Source organism: Mauremys reevesii, linkage group 19 (assembly GCF_016161935.1).
Source record: "Mauremys reevesii isolate NIE-2019 linkage group 19, ASM1616193v1, whole genome shotgun sequence".
Classification (NCBI taxonomy): Eukaryota; Metazoa; Chordata; order Testudines; family Geoemydidae; genus Mauremys; species Mauremys reevesii.
This window is the reverse complement of record NC_052641.1, coordinates 16,919,996-16,939,775: the sequence shown is the minus strand read 5'-3', so window position 1 is coordinate 16,939,775 and position 19,780 is coordinate 16,919,996. Positions and strand designations below refer to the sequence as shown.

At 43.7% G+C, this 19,780-nt stretch overlaps 3 protein-coding genes across 20 annotated transcripts in view; 2 read left to right on the top strand and 1 right to left on the bottom strand.

Moving 5' to 3' along the window:
• Nucleotides 1–4,926, top strand: part of TSC1 (TSC complex subunit 1) — a 54,848-nt gene extending 49,922 nt beyond the window's left edge. For all 5 annotated transcript variants that reach the window (XM_039506553.1, XM_039506551.1, XM_039506550.1 and 2 more), the window contains one exon: nt 1,390–4,926. In XM_039506553.1, coding sequence (XP_039362487.1) covers nt 1,390–1,894 — 505 coding nt within the window. In that variant the 3' untranslated portion in view covers nt 1,895–4,926. The remainder of the gene's footprint in view (nt 1–1,389) is intronic.
• Nucleotides 4,927–9,820: 4,894 nt separating this feature from the next.
• On the bottom strand, nt 9,821–18,064 carry SPACA9 (sperm acrosome associated 9). 5 transcript variants are annotated; one of them, XM_039506680.1, is made up of 6 exons: nt 17,939–18,034; nt 17,331–17,474; nt 13,678–13,833; nt 11,932–12,134; nt 11,109–11,256; nt 9,821–9,889 (listed from the first exon to the last, which is right to left on the bottom strand). In XM_039506680.1, exons 2-6 carry the CDS (start codon nt 17,337–17,339, stop codon nt 9,881–9,883), a joined length of 525 nt encoding a protein of 174 aa, XP_039362614.1. In that variant the 5' UTR covers nt 17,340–17,474; nt 17,939–18,034; the 3' UTR covers nt 9,821–9,880. The 5 variants fall into 5 exon arrangements, with proteins under 5 accessions (XP_039362614.1, XP_039362609.1, XP_039362613.1 ...); XM_039506675.1 differs by lacking the exon at nt 9,821–9,889 and having other exon boundaries at nt 10,796–11,256; nt 17,939–18,053; XM_039506679.1 differs by lacking the exon at nt 9,821–9,889 and having other exon boundaries at nt 10,796–11,256; nt 17,326–17,474; nt 17,939–18,047.
• AK8 (adenylate kinase 8) overlaps nt 17,806–19,780 on the top strand; it is a 104,843-nt gene continuing 102,868 nt past the window's right edge. For 2 of the 10 annotated variants that reach the window (XM_039506672.1, XM_039506664.1), the window contains exon 1: nt 18,989–19,425. In XM_039506672.1, coding sequence (XP_039362606.1) covers nt 19,342–19,425 — 84 coding nt within the window. In that variant the 5' untranslated portion in view covers nt 18,989–19,341. Of the gene's footprint in view, nt 18,069–18,192; nt 18,257–18,988; nt 19,469–19,780 lie in introns of those variants that run through there. The other 8 variants (XR_005589926.1, XR_005589927.1, XM_039506663.1 and 5 more) reach the window with 8 other exon arrangements.

Sequence of the window (19,780 nt, the reverse complement as noted above, 5' to 3'; positions counted from 1 at the left end):
CATTCAGTGTCTGCCATCCTTAAGTATCCAAGTACTTTACTCACCTTTGTGAAGCATCAGCTTTTCTCATTCTTGCAAGTAGTGAAACTGAGATGAGTGGCTTGTCCAAGTCACCCAGTGAGTCAGTAACAGAGTTGAGAATAAACTGTAAAGGAGCTCTTTAGTAACTAAAATACTATGCAAACTAGCTACAGATGAAAACCATTCTAGTAAAAAAGAATTTGAGCTCCAGTAGCTCACATCCAGGACCTATCATTTTAATCTACAACAAAACAGAATTGTCTTAACTATTTTAATTGCTGCATAATGAATCTAGTTTAGCTTATCTGATTGGGCAGCTCTACCCTTTGTAACAATTAGTTGACTGGTAGGAACTAGTGTAGGCAATGTAGACAATACAGTCTATTTAAATGGGATGTTTTCCAGGGAAATAGTTTACTCCATTGGCACTTTGTTCCTGTTGCGTTAAATAAGGACCTTTAGGATTGCTAATATCCAAAATTGGATGTTGAGATCTAATTCAAACTGCTGCATTTATCATGAAAGTTGCTGAACCTTCATTATGACTACAAAAGTCTCAGGAATTGACCATCTTTTCTGGTCTGAAACATTGTCCGTTATGAGACATTGTTTCTCACAACTTACCTGGATTTACCATCATCACCAACCAAAACTTGTTGGGCATGAATGGCTTGAGTAGGATATGTCAGAGGCATCCCTTTTATGCAAACGTAGTACATTTGAATTGAAGTTGACTATCTGGAAGTCAAGGAAAAGCTCTCTATTTATTGCTTTCATTGAAGTCTTGAGACTTCTATCAGAGTTTAAAAAGGGATTCTCCACTGGGGAAGGAAATACTAACCTTGATTATACTCAAGTTACCTTTATCCTCTTAGGAATTTATCTGTTCTGCTGATTAGCACCCACATATATAGGATTTAAATAAATCCTCCCACTCATGAAGTGCTTCCTGCTCCTAGCCCTGTAGTAGTTTCAGAATGGCTACAAAAAACAATTGACAGTAAGAGCAGATATTGTTCACGCCTGCGGCAGGCAAAGGATAGATCTACAACTCCAGGTGGGAACTTTCCTAAAGCAGTGAGGATGCAGGTACATCCTACCCTTTGGATCTCTGCCAGTCTTGGACCTACATCCACCACTAAATCTGTGATGTTGGTTATCTTTCTGGCTATAGTATGTTCAATGGTTTATGCCTTGTGGGAATGATTGAAAGGAGAAACTGGTGACGGTATGTTTTAGCACATCTGTAATGGTAGAGATTGAAACTAATCAAAGTAAACTGCCTTCTTCTCCAGCAAGTTAATTTCTTCATGGTATACTATTGCTACCATCAGTTTGACTTTCTTTCTCTGTCTCATTCCAAAACAGGATGGATTGTAGTAGTGAAGGTTTTGCAGACTCTGTGGCAGGATACAGTGAAGAAGCAATTGCTAGAAATGGAGAGACCAAACCTCCAAGCACCCGGGGTAGTAGTAGCAGTAAAGGCGGCAGCAGCAGTGAGCTATCCACCCCAGAAAAATCCCAGAACCAGAGGATGGGTCAGTTCAGCAGTCGCTGGGAAGCATCCATGTTGCTGGAGCCTTCCACTAGTGTCCCACTAACTGTAGGCTCACTCCCCAGTTCCAAGAGCTTTCTTGAAATGAAGGTGCGTGAATTATTCCGCAACAAGAGCGAGAGCCAGTGTGATGAGAGTATGACCATCAACAGTCTTTCTGACACTCTAAAGAGTGAACTATGTAAAGATCCAAGCATGGTGGAGGCAAAGGCTCCTTCTAGTCCCGACAACCCCAGCCCCTCACCCATGAACCAGGAAAGCAGTGTTGGACAGCTTCATATCATGGACTACAATGAAACTCATCATGACCACAGTTAAAAAGGAAGATAGTCAATCAGTGTTATTTTCATATTCTTGGCATAGAACAGGAGGCGCAAATGCAAGTTTAACTAAAAGCTTTTATGTTTCATTGGTCTGAGCAGCTAGCTCGTGCAGTGGAAACAGGAGTGACGTCTTTTTACATAAGATGACTGCTGAATGAATGCAAAATGGATTTAGAGTCTGGAATGGTAATGCCCAACCTAACTTTCTTTTGCTTCTCCTCTCTCAAATCCCGTCATTAGCAGCGTGTACTAATTTGAAGGGGCAGCTGTTAGCATTTATAAGTATTTTTTCCCTCCCCCCCCCCCCCCGTGAGTGGTTGCATCCTATGAACTTGAGTGCAATATGAGGCCAAATTAACCTTTGTGAATCTACCTATGAATGCTTAGTGCTTTACTTAGCTGAAATATCTTAGCAAGCTTCCAATTTAGAACAGTTAATTGTGTTCCCCTTGCAGATGACTTTGGTTATGTTCTTCTGGAAAGAAGCAAAACCAGAGTTTCTAATGCATTCATCTGAAGGTCTTTATTTTGCCTGTTTGTTTCCTCCCAACTCTGGTCTTTGTTAGATTGGACTATGGTCAAGTGACTGAATGGTTAAAGAACAACACACATCTGCAAACTGATGTTGCATTCACTCCAATTCATAATCATTGTTTCTTTTGTCCTTAACATTTCCTGGAAAATTATATGTGAACAAATGTTGTCCTTCCCCGAGGAACTGCAAACTATTTGCTGAAGTCTCGTTAAAACACTCTTGCTTCTGATTTTTTTTTTCTTGGGTGGGTAAGGGGAATGTTCATTGTTTGAAAAATTGGTACTTGTCTGACCTTAAATTGTTGCATGAGTGGAGGTGGTGAGAACTGAATACTGAGTGCAGGGAGATCCAAACAAGGACAGTATGTAGAGATTTTGTGTAAAGTGGCAGGTTCACCAAAACTTCCAAGTGAGCATTTTGAAGAAGATTCTGCAAATGTTTCTCTAAGCTGGGAGACAGTGGTGCTGCCTGGACTCTTTTCATTGTGATCTTTGTCCAGGCTGACCAAGACAGTCTCATTCGGGGTTGAAGAATCTCAAAATTCTTCTTCACAGGAATAGTTTATACAATTCCAGGCTTGAATCAAGAATCATTGGATAAACTCCCAAAGGAGGTCCTCCCTCCAATGCTATTGCTCTCTTGGATACAGAGGTCATGGCAGTCCAATTTGTGGCTACCTAGTTTTCTCTTTCTCTCTTTTTCTCTTTCTCTCTCTCTCTCTCCTTCCCCTCCACTCTCCCAAGCAACTGAGCTTGCTGTTGGGCCAGTGTATGTAGCTCAAAATAATATACTGGACCCAATTCTGCAGCCTTCCCATCTTTATTATTCCCATTGAAGTCAATGGGGAGCCTTGCATGCTGAAGGACTTTGGGATAAGGGTTTATGTCAGTCATCAAACTCTGGTTTCCTTCCTGTCAGAACAGAGATCCATTATTAGGAAAGAGAGAGAAGTTCATTTATGCAAGACTCTGATATGTCTGGGTCCAGGATCACTTAGTCTGTAATATGACCTTTTCAAGCTTCAGAGCCATGCTGCCCCAGTTTTCATTTTGTTCCTACTTTTACAGATGTTGTCTTTTTTTTTTTCCTTAAACAGTCTACAGGGGTGGTGGTAAGAATCTTCCGAAAGGTAACTACACTTGTACTCTGTTTTTCTAGCTTGACCTAATCTAAGTAGGGATAGAACTGATCAAAGCAGGCTGGCATTCTGCTAACCTGACAAACTGAGCTGCTGTGATTTCCTTCCCCCACCTCCACCCCCCATTGCCCAACCAGACAATATCTTCCCTTCCATTCCACCTCTCCCGTAACACCTATGGTCTGTATACATTTCTGCCTGTCAGCCAGTCCTGACTCTGAAAGTAAAGGTGAACTTTGGTGGTTTTTTCAAAGTTTGAACCTGCACAGAATAGGAAATAGTATCACTTACAAGTGACATTGACTGGTTTTGTTGACACGTCTATAGGTTTTCTAAGATTTGGTGGTAGTTGCAATAGCAAATGAGTGAAGACTCAAAGGCTTCATATCCCACTCACCCAGAAGTGAAGTTTGCACATTTCTCCTAACAGGGCTAGCTCAGCTATTGGATACCGTTCTGTTACGGGAATCAGATAGACCATCCCTTCAGTTTGGCAATTCCCAACAGACTATCCTGCCACATGGTGACTCACTTCTTTTAGTGGAGGGACTTTTGTTGTTGTTGTTAGTAGCAAAAATGCGCTGGAGCTAATCAGAGCTCATCAGTAGGTGGCCTTTTCTCTTTTAAAAGGATGTTGGCACTGGGGGTATGGCTACACTTAGAGCTGCACAGCACTGCCGTGAGAGCGCTCCCACGGCAGCGCTTTGAAGTGTGAGTGTGGTCGCAGGGCCGGCGCTGGGAGAGAGCTCTCCCAGCGCTGCACGTACTCCACCTCCCCATGGGGATTAGCTTACAGCGCTGGGAGCCACGCTCACACTGGCGCTTTGCAGCGCTGTAACTTGCTGCGCTCAGGGGGGTGTTTTTTCACACCCCTGAGTGAGAAAGTTGCAGCGCTGTAAAGCGCCAGTGTAGCCAAGCCCTGGGATGGAATCAGAAACCACTTTAGAAAGTTTATCTATGGACCACGAAGATTATGGAGGAACAAATTTTGCCATTGTTTTTGTAAATCTCTAAAATTATGGATCTACTGTATGTAGTAACTTGCATTTTGTTTAAAGGGATCCCATCAGTGAAGTGGAGACAGATATATTTTTAACTGACTGCTTTTAGTTAAATCTAAAAACACTGTCTTTGTCAAAAGTTAATCTGTTCCCTGCCTCGCTCTTTGTAAGCATGTTAAACAATCCACATTAAATGCCATAAATATGAAATACAAGGAAAAATGGTACAATCTAAGCTAAAGAGAACTTTAAACCAAAAGGAGGTTTTGCTGTCCTTATTAGAATGTTCTAAAATGTCAAGGCAGTTGCTTGTGTTTAACTGTGAACAAATAAAAATGTATTGTTTTGCACTACTTTGCGTTGAGCTCTCTGCAAGCTGCGCCCTCAGGGTGAAGGATCTGTGCTGCTAACCTATACTGACTAAACCTGAGCTGTGCAGAAACAAGATTAGCATTAAAGCACTTTCAGAGGCCCAAGTGTTTAATAGTATTGGGTATGGTATAAAACAGATAAATGTCCTGCCCTTCTGAAGGAGTCCTTTATATTTCTATAATCCATTTTTATAAATAGCATGAGCAATTTTTTCCTCTTTGCTAAATAGCTTTGATGTTGTCATAGCTATGTATAATCCAGTAATTTAACTGCACATGTAGTTTTCAGTGTTAATTCTGTGCCAGTCCTACTACTTATGGTATCCAAGCATATCTACATACCCAGAGATACGTGCAAGTAGTCTGGATATTTGACTCATCTTCTACATAGCATTGCTTGCTAGTCTAGAGGGTAGGACTGTGATCAGAATGCTGCTGTTCATCTTCTACAAGCAACCAATGATAGCTGAACATCACAATGGTACAGTGGGCTATCCTTTCCAGAAAGAAAGCATTTACCATTGTGACTTTATTCCAGATGTCAGCTTCAGATACCATACCTGAAGTTCCCAAAGAGAAATTGTGTATGTTTGAAGTCCCCCAAAGACAACAGAAAAGTGTCTAGTTCTTGGAACACATTTACATCTACTGCAGATGGCCCAGTTAGAATCATCTTAGAGGTCTGACTTGTATTAGAATTTTGCCAGCTAGTTTTACTATGATTAAGGTTGTGTCTGCATAACAAATTCCACTTTGGGACTTTTTACATAGGAATGTATGCACAGCCTAGGGAATTGTATGCACTGAAGGACCAATCGATCCATAGAACGACTTCTCAAATGCAATGGGACAGCCATTCTTAATTACAAATTAGCAAAAGGATGTTTCAGAAGCTGACCTGTACTCTTACAACAATTGGAATCAGAATGAAAATCTGAAAGAGCACAAATGCAACTCTTTTAAAAATAAAAATAAAAGTTGCTCATCAAGCATGAATATCAATGGTGAAGTTAAGTACTTTGAGCATAAAAATTAACACTTTTAAATGCATGAACCAACTTGGACTGTTTGATTCTGTCAGAGAGATCATATTCTTTTTGCACAGATCAACTACTTGTATGGGGACAAACTTCATCCCCATAATGGAGGATTTATGCACACTTTAATCCCTTACTGTGAGGGTCAGGTGATGTGGGAAGCCTTGTTTGGACCCTCTGCACTTGGGTGAATTTTTCCTATAGGATCTAAATGGCAGAAAAACAGCAGAAACAGAATCTTGACTTTCTTTTATTGTTACATATCTCAATCCAAGTTTAACATTCAAAACCTGTTCTTTCCAGCATAAAAATAATTAAATATATATTTCCACAAAGGTAGAGAATCCTCTTTACTTTCTAATGCTCATAAACACAACCATAAATAAGAATCATCCTTCCACCAGCCATGGCTTTCCTCCCAGTTCTGCTGCCACATAGACTGAAAAGCCAACTCTCCTTTTGACCTTCGTGTTGCGTTCTTTAGTGCTGCTTCCTAGACCTGACCACTAGAGGCCTCCATGATTCCACCACCTCACTCAGAACTAATCTTTTGAGCTGCTGAGCTTCCACCACACTCCCTGTTGTGGTTCCCTGCAAGACTTTTCAGGTCTAGTCGAATCCCTGACTTTCTAATTGCTGACTTGATCCCAGCTCTCTTCTGGATGGCCTATAAGCAGCATCCTGTTGGTTACGGTGTCTCCAGACTTAAACTTTTAAAAACCAAATCTTTAACCTAAGGGATATTTTGGATTTGATATAGGTTTTTAATTGATTCCGTCCCCTGTCTAAATTGGACCAGAACTACAGAAGTATGCAGCATACAGACAGCTGGATTTTGTTGGGATCATGTATACTCTGCTTGTATCTGTATTTGTCTTCAGAAGGAAAAGCAGGTCATCAAGGAGATCTCTCAGGAACTTGAGGAACACAAAGTAAGCTAGTTTGGCTGCTTCCCAGGTTTCTTGTGTTTGTGTGAACTTGGAAGACAAAGTTAAAGCAAAGTTTTATTACAGAGCTATGTTTGGATAATTACATTCCAACTACCTCAATTTCTACTCAGTGTCAACTGGATTTATGGCAAGATGGTACTCTTTCCAACATTGCCACTAGGTTGCTGTTGCTAAGCTGATTCTTGTCTCTTCCTACCCTACCAACCTTCTCAAACTTCGCTCTATCTGAAGTGGTGGTCATCCATTGTGTAGAAGAAAACTTTTATAGAAACTAAAGTAATTTGAACAAAGTTTTTGCAACTTATCTTTGAAAAAATCTTCCAAAAGACCATTGTCATGTTATTGCAACACTATAGTTTCTCAAGAAACTTCCAATTTTTCCATTCAAGAGTCCTTGAGGAAATTTAATGAGCAGGACTGAGAGGACTGGGGCAGTTAGTTTTGGAATTCAGTAATTTGCTACAGTTTAGGAACTCTTGGACATGAGCAACAGCTGTTAGCTTGTTGGGTGGCAGGGTTGTGATATTTAATACACAACTGAAAGTGAACTGATACTACGTTAACCTCAAAGTTAATACAGTAGTTTGATCAGATCAGAATCCAAGTATTCCGGCTTACACTGCATAAAGAATGATGTTAAAACTGGATTTTCAGATCTATACTAGTGCAATAAGACCTGGTCTGTGCACAGGACTGGGAGTCAAAGTTGGGATTAGAAATCAGGAGTTCCCAACACTTGGACTTTGGCCTTGGGCAAGTCACTTGCTCCCTCGCTGTGCCTCCATTTTCCCATCTGTAAAATGGGAGACTGTTTGTTTGCCCATCTCACAGAGTTGTGAATGACAATATTTGTAAATGCTTGGTAGATGACACATGCCTTTCTGCCCACCCTGCAATTTTTGTTTTGTTTTTTGGGAGATTCTTTGCGCTTTTCCTCTTGTAGAGTCACTTAGCTCACCTAGCATAGCAGAGATTCTCTTCTCAGACTTATACAGCCGCCGGAACAACATATTGATCAACATATGAAAATGTACAAACAAATGCTAGGACATTTATCTTCCATATAGCATAACTTTTGATTGGACTGGCAGACATTTACAGTAAGTGCAAATTCCTTATTTTCATACTATTTTTATTTAAATATAGATCAGAATATATGGTCATGTAACCACTACTCTCAGAAATCCTAAACTGCACTCATTTTATGTAGCAAGAACAGATAAGTGATAACTGCTTGCCTTTGACATTTAAAATAGAGGTATTTAAAGAGATAACTGAATATCTGTTTTGACAATTGAATTTTTTAATTGCCATTTTAGTCACACTTATGACCCTTTTAAAACTAAATTTAGATGGTGATTTCTGATCAACTTGCATTGCAGTAAAAAAGTTGGTGATTTTAATGAATGGGAAGTACCCTTGCTAGATTTTCCCCCTTCCTCCGCACCGCTTGTAGTTCTGTGTAGCATAAGCATAGGCAAAATAATGGAACCCTGTTACGGTGAGAGTAATTAACCATTGGAACAACTTAACAAGGGTGATGGTGGATTCTCCATCACTGGAACTGTTAAAATCAAGATTGGATGTTTTTCTAGAAGATATGCTCTAGTTCAACCACAGCTATTGGACTTGAAGCAGGAATTTGTGCCCTGTGTCTCATCTGGAGTTAGGTGCGGCTGTGGAAGGAAGTTCAGACTGGCTGACACACTGATACTGAAGAAGGGTTGTTTCTAACTTCCTAACACAGGTCCTGATTCTTCTCTCACTGAAATCAATGTCAATGTTCCCTTTGACTTAAATGGCAGAAGGATGGGGTCCCTAGTTACGCAAACTCAGACATCACCCAATGTTTGTTGTGTATGTGGATCTGGAGACACTCAGGATATTCGTTGCAGATTTACTTTCAGAGCTCTGCAAGTCTCAAATTGGGCATGCTCAGCCAGCCTTATCCATGGGGGGAGTGATATCCCTCCGGGAGTTTTCCTTTGCTGCTGGTAGGACTTACACCCACTCTCTGGGCTGACAGAGCAAAGGCCTTGGAGAAACTGATTTTTAGCAGGTAAAAATTACCCTTGTTATAGCCCCTTTCATCTAAGGATTTTAAAAGGTGCTTTTACAAACAATAAGCTTCCCAGCCCCTCTGCTATGCAGTAGGTATCCTCATTTTCAGATTGGGAAATTAAGCCACAGAGGTTAGATGACCTTTTACATAAGGTTATTCAATGAGTAGCAGAGGTGGGAATAGGACCTGGAAGTTGTAACCTTCAGGCCCATGGTCTAACCAATAGGCCACATTTCCTGCTTAACAGTTCCTGTCCCAGAGAGCATTTCATCTGTTACTTGTCTGTACGGTGCCTAGCACAGTCAGGCCTGAAACTTGATTTGAAGTATTTAGATGCTATTAGTGACTTTAATTTTTCTCTCTAAAGCCACCTCCATGATACAGCTATGAAATAAAGCCTTCCACAGGAGGGGTGGCTTTTTTGCTACCTAAAATCCTACAACAACTATGTCTTAAATAGCCCAACAATCTTAAATCTCTTTGAATTCCCCAGTAGTTTCAATTTAATAGGATCACTTAAAAATAATTATGAAGTTTGCTGAAGAAATCGTGTCTATCCCAGAGCTGAGGATTAGTGCAATGATTCCTATACATCTTATGGAGAAGTGTATGAGTGGTGGTGGGAGAGATTAAGAACAAATACACAGAGGGGGAGGTAAAAGAAGGGGTGAAAGTTCACCTGTAAATACTTCCTCTATCCTTCTGAACTGCCATTCCCTCCTGCACTTCCTTGTTTGCTCAACCCTCCCATCTCAGTTGATACTTGTTTAAAAAAATCTGGTCACCTTAAGATAATAGCACCCCCATAATTTTAGCAAACACAGCCATGCATGCACGGGAAACGTTTATTCAGGAGTGTCTTCAGGCAGGAGGCAAAAGAACAGGAGCTAACTTGCCTGTGGGAGGGGAAAAGAGCAATCAGATACAGGCAAATACATCAGACTATCAAGAGCTTAGTTAATGATGCTTCCATAATGCATCACAAATGATACAAATCAGGTCTAAGTGATAACTATGGGAAGAGAGCCTACAGGTGGCCTGGCTTTCATAAACCAGTCCTGATAAGGTAGCTAGCTGGCTTCAGAGACTCTATAGGAAGGCAATGATTTAAAAATACTTTGCACTTTTCTATGCATGCTCCATCAGCTGATCTCAAATGCCTTACAGCTGTTAATGACCTAAGCATCAAACACTTCTGTGAGGTAGGTAAGATGTACCCAAGGGAAAGCAGAGGCATAGAGACCTTCAAGTGCAATTCTACTTTGAAAAGAGGCTGTGTCTGAGAATGGTCACCTCTTCTTCAGTAGATCTGCTCCCTGGATTAGAGTCTTGCACACTAATACTAGTGATAAAAAACTTTTTCCTCGTGTTAGCCCTGCAGAGCCAAAACAGCTCTGGGAGAGTGAGCTGGATTCTATTATGGTTCACACAGTGTCAATCAAATTTCAACTACAGGGCCAAATTCTGTCCTCCCTTACACCTGTGCTACCCCATGGAGAGTGAAGGGGTTGAACAGCTATAAATGAAGACAAATTTTGGCTCAGTCTTTATTACTGATATCGGTGTGGGATGCAATGCACCCATCTTAGATTTCAGATACCAGGCTATTTACAGCAGTGAATTTGAGCAACCTGAAAAAATCAGATAGGAAATCATAGAATTGGACTTCAAGTGACTTGCCCAAGACACAGCATTGGTGAGAGACCAGAATCTGATTAGTTCTAACGCCATCTCCTGATTTTATATATATAATATATATTTTCATTCAGAACTTGGGTCAAGATGGGAGGAAACAACTGAAGTGAATACTGGAGACCATATTTAATAATCAGCCACATCTATCCAAAAGATGTATGAGCTTTGGTCCTTCTAAAAGGAGTGTTTCCCAGGTGGTTTCCAGGGACCATTCAGATATTTCCAAGTGTTTCTCCCTGTGCCATTCAGGTGCTCTTTTTTACCATGTTTACTGTTCTGCTCTCGTGAATAGTCTTTGTAACTAACCAAGGTCTGAGTAGCAGTAGTGAGGGTAGCAGGACGTGGGCCTAGGGGAATAGATGCCTTTGCTGACACATCCTGCTGTGTTCTCTTCTGAGAGTCAGCATTTCCATCACTCACATTATGCAGGAAGTTCCGAGGCAACTTCTCACTGTGGGCCACCCATGCTTTCATGCAGTCCAGCACTATGGGTATGAGGCTCACCACACCTCCGTAGTGGTTCTTTGCTTCATCGCAGCTCAGGTGATTCACCACATCATGAGGGTACCTGTGGGGGAGGGGGGGAGGGAAAGCAGTTATTTACCAGATGGTAAATAAACAAACACACATGGAACCCCACAATGCCACTTTGAGAGTCATTGCTACAAGTACATAGGCACTTTCAATTACTTTCTCAAGACAAAGGGTCAGTGATGGTCAGAAATAGACTGTGTGGCTTAAATTGTTCCTGCCCAATAACATTCCTCATCACTGGGCCCAAATCTGGTTGCCCCCAGATTTAATTTCAACCACATGTAAAATAGACATGTCTCTCCTCTGCCGAGTTGAAATAAACCATTGACAGTATGGGGTGGGGAAAACCTGTACTGCCGTTGCATGTGACTTCAGAGTACTAGGCTGCCCATATGTTACATTTCACTAGCACTGAAATTTACAAACGTAACAAAAAAAATCTAATCATTTGTGAGTGGGGAGTGAATAGTATTAGGGGAAATTCTCGAAAGACCAACGGGATTACTGGGGCGCCGCTGCTCTTTCATTAGAATTAGAAGACATAGTCACATGGCTCTAATAGATGTGTGTGGTGGTCTGGAGTACAAATTTTCCTTACATCAGCAGAAGACCATGCCTCTCTGTTTCCCAGCTTTATAAATTGCTTAAGTGATGTTTGCTTTTTTTTTACAATGAGAAATGTATAAAAGTGAGCTGATAATAGACCTACTTGGCTCGGATGGTGCTCAGGTCGTTGCTGGGGCTAACTAGCAGCTTGCATTTCTCCAAGATATTGTTTGTTACACTGGTACCAGGATGCAGGGCTTCTAGCTTTTGGCAGAGTTTGTTCAGTTCACTACAGATGTTCAAGAACATGAGGAGGATGCGTCTGTCGGTAGTGTTGTTACAGTGATGATCCATGTATGCCTGCACCTATGTAGCGCAACACGTGCAAGGAAGGGCAATATTTAAACTGCATTGAAACTAGTTCAAACAAGCTGGTGCCGTTTTTATTGCTTTACATACAAAAGGCCGTTTCAATGCAGTTTGTGTTACACTGCAGAGAAACTGCCCTCTCAACCATGGCTCTGAAGGAAGCAATGTGCAGGGGAACCTATATGTAGACATGCGTCTGATTAAGTGGGTATTCACCCATGAAAGCTTATGCTCCAATACATCCGTTAGTCTTTAAGATGCCACAGGACTCTCTGTTGCTTTTTACAGATCCAGACTAACACGGCTACCCCTCTGATATATGCAATAGGATTTCTGGAGCCTGCCTGGGTAAAAAGCTTCCTCCTTTCCTGTGCAATAGGATTTGGAGAGGTGTGGCTGGTGGAATCCACTGATGTGCAAATCCATGGCCATTCTTCCTCCTCCCCTGCTGGAACAGGAGTGCTGGCTGAGCTACTGCAGTCACGTGGCCAGTGTGGCTCCATTACTGTGATCTAAGGGTGCAGAAGAGGGTGTTTCCTGTCACCCTTTTTTAATACTAGTGAGTGGTGGATCAAAATTAAAGAGATGAAATGGCTAGGTATAGGGTCTTCCTGCCAAGTGGCAGGAGGTGGATTAGTTTGAACCTTGGTCATTGACATTATAATAATTACCACTTACAAACCATCTGTATTGCTAAGTTTATTATTTAATAAAATTAAGACTAAATCTCAATGCTAATTCCTGGTAGAAACTGACATTATTTCATAACACAATCTATCCAGATACTCTTCTTAATAGTGAACAAAGCCCTTGCCTTATTAAAGTAGAAAAATTAAATCCTAATGAACCCTGATTTTAGTGACACATGCTGTCTAAACATGCAAAGGGATTGATCCTTGTGATGTAAAATATTGCTCTCAGCACATCCACAACTGTCATTTTATTGAGATTTTTTTTCCCAGTGTGTCTGAGACTGAGTTCTTCACATTATTTATTTAAAATATTGAATATTTTTGAAGGTTCCAAGACCATTCACATACCAACTCAGAACCCCCTACTCTATAGGGACATTCAGCCCTCATTCCACCTCTGTAACAAAGCCATTATTTTTAATAAACACTACAGAAAAATACAGTCGCTCCAATACCAGGGGGGACTGGCAAGTAAGCTGCTTACTACAACAAGTTAAGGTTTACAGATTCCATGTGTGGCGGGGGAGGAGGGGTATGTTTGTCTTGTACTGTGTATTTGTGGTTAGGAGTAAGGTGGGGAAATGGGATTGTTAGGCTAAGTTGTCTAAAGTGGTACTAAGCAGTGTAGCGTTTGTATAAATGGGTAAATCATAATGTAGATACTTCTGTATTTGATAATCGATTGTAGCATATAATATTGAGTTAATAAACAGATCTTACTAGAGGAGTTTGTATATAGCATCCCCTAGTAAAAAATTATTCACCATTGAAATATACACAAGTGCATGACAGCATTATGTTGTCCCCATCACTGCTGGCAGAGATCTTTGTGCTGATTTCTTTGTTACCTGTCCAATACTTGCTACAGGCCTGATCTTGTCATGTGCATCCTCTCGGGTGTGTTCCAGTGCTGCAATAAATGTAAACTGCTGTTGCTGGAAGATCTTGTAAGTCTGTTCTATGTTTCTCAGACATTCTTTTACCTCGTTCATTTTCCCCCCCTCCTGGATTTTGAAAAAGGAGAGGGAGGACGTTAGTTTTTTAAAGTGATACAGTTTTACATGTACAACTTTATTTTCATCTACAGCTGTAACCAGATGGGTTGAATTGCCCCCCAAAAATGAAAAAATATCAAGATGGGAAAATATATTGTGTTAAGGCTCTGCAGTCCCAGAACCCCAAACAGTAAGTCAATGAGGTAGTAATGATGCTGCAAACAGAGGTAGAGAACCCAGAGGGGACCACTGACAATCAGATGCCATAAACCCTATAGGATCTATTGTAAACATAATGTAGCAATGCATCAAACACAATGCTGTGAGAGGACCAAAGGGAGAAATATCTTCTCTTATCCAGTGTAAAGCTATTGCCCAAGTGGCTTGAAAACTGTCTTCTAACATTAAATGAAGGCCAGCTTGAGAGGCAGTGTGCAGTAAAGTGCGATGGAACAAGGGAGACGTGGACTTGAGGTTAACCTCTGGCTCTTTCTCAGCAAGATGAGGGCCTGGCAACGGGTGCTGATTTCCAGTGCTGGTCTTGTATGAATGTAGAGGCTGTGTGAGCACTGCCTAGGGCTACCAGTTTCTATACTCCCCCACCCCCCTAGTTTCACCTTAACTTGCCTTGTCCCTATCCCAGAGAAGCTCCTACTGTTCTTGCCCTTTTGATCTTCCTCCAGTTTAAAAAATAAAAAATCATAATTATTGCTTCTAGCCCTAGATGCTAAAGGGGCACTGTGGGCACCACCACCATTGCATGTCCTTGGTTAAATCTGGCTCTCAAGTTCTGTGGTCACAGGAAGGATTGTTATAGTGCCCATAAGTGCACACACCACTCAGCTGGGAGTGGTATTAATACTCTGAGGATACAGTGCAGAGCCAGAAGGTGACCCAGAATGAAAGGGAAAACTGTCCATGGTTCCAAATTCCATGGCTGGATTTGTCAAGTGTATAGTTACTTTTGGGTGCTTGTGACGGGTTGGATCACAGACACCTCCTCGGGATCTGCCACCCAATGTGCCAAGACTATTTCTACCCGTGCTTGCCCTGCCAGCTCAGGACTCCAGCACCCTGTCTTGCTGAGCCACACACTCCTGTCTTATCCAGCAAAGACCCAGGGTCTGAATTACTTGCCCCAAAGCTCCAGGTTTACCAGAAAGCAGCTCATAGAAGTGTTCCTGTCTTTAACACTCAGATGCCCAACTCCCAATGGGGTCTAAACTCAAATCTGTTTTACCCTCTACAAAGCTTATGCAGGCTAAACTCAAACATTGTTTGCCCTCTATAACACTGATAGAGAGAGATGCACAGTTGTTTGCTCCCCCCTCTGAGTTAATTAATAAGTAAAAAGTGATTTTATTAAATACAGCAAGTAGGATTTATGTGGTTCCAAGTAGTAACAGACAGAACAAAGTAAGTCACCAAGTAAAATAAAATGCGCAAATCTATGTCTAATCAAACGGAATACAGATAATCTCATCCTAAGAGATGCTTCAATAAGTTTTTTCCTCACTGGACGACTTCCAGACCTGGGCACAATTCTTTCCCCTGGTACAGCTCTTGTTCCAGCTCAGTTGGTAGCTAGGGGATTTCTCATGATGGCTCCTCTCCCCCATTTGTTCTGTTCCACCCATTTATGTGTCTTTTGCATAAAGCAAAATCCTTTGTCCCTCTCTGGGTTCCCACCCCCTCCTTCTCAATGGAAAGACACCAGGTTAAAGATGGATGCCAGTTCAGGTGACATGATCACATGTCACTGCAAGACTTCATTGCCCACTTGCCGGTATACAGGAAGACTTACATTAAAACACACCCATCTGCAGACAATTGTCCTGGTTAATGGGAGTCACCAAGATTCCAAACCATCATTAGTGGCCCACACTTTCATAATTACAATAGGCCCTCAGAGTTATATTTCATATTTCTAGTTTCAGATACAAGAGTGGTACATTTATACAAATAGGATGATCACATGCAGTAGATTATAAGCTTTGTAATGATACCTTACAAGAGACCTTTTGCATGAAGCATATTCCAGTTACATTATAGTCACTCATTAGCATATTTTAATAAAATTATATAGACTGCAACATCACAGTGCCTTCTCCATTAACAGATCGTGAGGCTTTCCCCTCTTACAGACAGAACATAGGCCACCTTGTAGTTGCTAAAATCCCTCTCTCTACACTTCTGATGATGCCCCATAGTAACAAGCATCCTGATGTCCCTATCTTCCCCCAATACTAGTTTGAAATCTTCCTATATCCCCATACCGATCTGTCCTACCCAGCTTCCAAACCCTCCCACTCCCAAATATGTGGTGGAGTTTATGGATGTATGCCTGAGGCCCCACGCATCCCCACATAAAAACTATAGCTGGCCCTCAGAAGCCCTCATGTTGGAGAGAGGTGAAATCTACATTGGCACATACTCTGGGATGGGTGAGGATGGGAAACTCACTTGGGTGGGCTTAGGTTTGTCCCTCTATCAAGATCAAAATTGATCACAAAGAAGCTATTTACACTTTCTGCATGTTTAATAACTAAGTAGCAATTTGGCATTGAAAGCCTCAATGTAAAAGTCTCCAATGGAGAAAATGTATTTTTCACCCACTCCTAATAGTTTGACACAGGAAACATTTACATTTCTGCAATAAAAATTAATGTTTACAATTATTTGTAAGCACGTAGAGATTAAATCAGAAATATAACAAATCTAAATTAAATACAAAATGCATGTGACTTTCCATAATAAATGTGCAATATAATGTCTTGATTCTTCCCAAAGTTACGGAACACCTGCAGCTCCCATTTGAATTCAGTGGGAGTTGGATTGCATAGCTCCTCTAAAAATCGAAGCACAGGTATTCTGTCAAATTAATTTATTTGCAGGTGTCATAAATAGGCTGCAACTCTGTTGGGGAAAAATGTCCAAAGTGTACAAAAAAAAAGTATAGGTCTGCAATGGATTTCAGAAACAGAGCAAGTTAAAGGTCTGGCTATTGCCTTTTTTAAAAAAAGCTTGTACTCCTTACTATTAGTGTTTTACTAGCAAAATAATTCATTACAAGATCTATTAATGGATGTTTTTATAAGACAGTAAAAAGGTTTAACCAAAATGTATATTCTTGTCTAAAGTACCATGTGAATTGGGCTGAGCCGTAAAGTCTTGCTCTTCATGGGAAAGTTTGAAAAACTTTTGAGATACCTTGCCTTTAAAACCACCCTCTGTAACTCTATTATGATTTATTTTTGAGCAAATGTTCATTAAAATGGAAACTCTAGCAGCTTGGAAGATACAATAGGCCCTCAACTTGCCTTTAAGGTTTCAATGGGGCATACAGGGCACCCAGCACTTCCCAGAATCAGTCATATGGCATTCACTTGTTCCTGTTACTTATTCATCATCTCTAAAGTCCTGCTTCTTGGGGGTGACATCAAAACAGTTTGACTGTCACAAAAGTGAGACTAAACTAAGAACAGACAGATTAAAACTCACAATACCATTTTCATCCAGTAGTAAACAGAGACAGGAGGATGGATGGGATTTTCCTAGGAATGAGGTAACCTCACAGTTAAATTCAATTAGGCTCTTCTGAACACTCCCTGATGCCGTGTAAAGTGCTTTTAAGTCTTTAGCAGAAAGGCCTTAGACAAGAAAAAAAGTTGTGTAGTAAATGGCACACGAGGAATTGGTGTTGATTAGTGTGGCTGTTTGAGGATTTATTTTCTATAGCTGTCAAGGCAGGAGGTCAGTTTCACCTAGCTGCTGGCTAGTTTTAATAGCAGACGCTGTAGGCCGCGCTGTTTGGGTCGCTGAGAGGACAGAGACGAGTTGGCTCAGGAGCCTGGCGGGTCAGTGGACTATGCGGGGGCTGGCAGTGAACAGGGCTGTGGTCTTGACCAAAGACATGTTTAGAATTTTGAACATGCAGCTTCAGCCTTTGGGGTTCGCTGCAGGTGCACTGATCGCCACATGCATCCAAGGGCGGAGGGGCTCGCGGGTGCGGGGAGGGGCATTTGCATTGGCCGAAGGGCGCCCCTTATCCCAGCCCCACAGCCCGCAGATTGGTGAGTCCCTGTGGCCAGTCTGGACTCGGAGCTCCACTCACCTGCGTCTCCTGTTCCACTCCTGCATGTCCCGGACCTCCTGCCCCGACACCGCCTGCTCCCCGCAGCCCTGCGGCCGCCAGCCCCTGCTGCGAGCTCCCAGCAGGGCAATTGTTACAACCGTCTCCCTAGGTAACGGTGACGTAGGCTACCCACGCCTCTCCCTGCCATAGGGCCACAGAGACCGGCGGGGGGCGGGAGGGGGAGTCAGTTTGGGTCGAGTAGGAGGAGTGGGCACTGAGCTGGGCAGCGTTGGCAGAGGCTGTGGGGGGCATTGTTGGCGGGGAGCACTGGCAGAGGCAGTGTGGGAGGGGGCACTGGTATGAGGCTGTATTTGAGGGGACAGGGGCACCGACAGAGGGCTGAGGGGGCAAGGGCCCAGGAGGCTGTATGTGAGGGGGCAGGGGGTAGTGGCAGGGGCCTGTGTGGGTGGGGTCAGGGGAGGTGTGGGGGAGGACCAGGGGATACTGGCAGGGGCTGTGTGGGAGGGCCAGAGGAAGTGGCAGGGGCTGTGTGGGAGGGGCAGGGGATGTGTGGGGAGGACCAGGGGATACTGGCAGGGGGCTGTGTGGGAGGGCCAGAGGAAGTGGCAGGGGCTGTGTGGGAGGGGGCAGGGGATGTGGGGAGGACCCGGGGATACTGGCAGGGGGCTGTGTGGGAGGGCCAGAGGGAAGTGGCAGGGGCTGTGTGGGAGGGGCAGGGGATGTGTGGGGAGGGCCAGGGGATACTGTCAGGGGGCTGTGTGGGAGGGGGGAAGGGGTAGTGGCAGGGGGCTGTGTGGGAGGGCCAGGGGGTAGTGGCAGGGGGCTGTGTGGGAGGGGGCAGGGGATGTGTGGGGGAGGGCCAGGGGATACTGGCAGGGGGCTGTGTGGGAGGGGGGAAGGGGTAGTGGCAGGGGGCTGTGTGGGAGGGCCAGGGGGTAGTGGCAGGGGATGTGTGGGGGAGGGCCAGGGGATACTGGCAGGGGGCTGTGTGGGAGGGGGGAAGGGGTAGTGGCAGGGGGCTATGTGGGAGGGGTAGGGGCACAGATAGGGGTCTGTGGGGGACGGGTCCTGGGGTCGGGACTTGGAAGGCGCGAAGATCTGATTCATCTTTTTTCTCCCCCGCCAGGACACTTGCCGCTCCCCCCACGTCCAGACCGCTGGGGCTCTGACGCGAAGGACTTGTGCCCACACCCTTGGGTGAGAGGCAGAAGGGGGGTGTCATTGACTCGCCGGGGCACGGACAAGCCGGGCGCAGTTACTGCCCCTTTAAAGGAGTCTGTCGCTGTTCGATGAGGTCACGCCCCATTCCGAGCCCCTGGAAGGGCGGGTCCCTGAGAGGCTGATTCAGGGGCGGGCGGGGCCTGCTGCGTCGCGTCGTGATGACGTAAGCTCCTTAGCGACGAGCGGTTGCTAAGGGTGCGATGGACGCTACCTCCCGGCCGCTCCGTGTGCCCCCGGAGATGGGCATGTATGCGGAAAAGCACGAGCTCTTCCAGCTCCTGCAGGTGAGGGGCGGGGCGGGGCGGCCGCAAGTCCCTTCGCCCGCAGGTGATACTGATGGAATAACAGTGCTCTCCCCGTCCCCGGGTGGGTATGGTGGTGGTGATAGCAGTAACTATAGCTCCCAGCGTGCCTGGGGGGCCCAAGCCAGAAGTGAAGGGAGGGGGGTGATGGTGGTAACAACTATAGTTCCCAGCTTGCACCAGCATTGGTTGGGGGGGGGAGCCCTGTACGGAGAACTGCTCCCAGCAGGCGTTGGGGTGCCCAAGCGCATGTGGGGTGGGGTGGGACTTACAATTCCCAGCACTGGTTGGACTGCACCCAGCATAGTGTGGGTCCTGCCCCATGTGTGTGGGTTTA

Bases quoted from the DNA above. Each gene is read 5' to 3' on its own strand.
- SPACA9 (XM_039506675.1), bottom strand. The intron at 12,135-13,677 runs GTAACAAAGAAA...TGCGCTACATAG, and splicing joins CTGTAGCAAGTATTGGACAG to GTGCAGGCATACATGGATCA. The intron at 11,257-11,931 runs GTAGGTCTATTA...CCTCCCCCACAG, and splicing joins CTGAGCACCATCCGAGCCAA to GTACCCTCATGATGTGGTGA.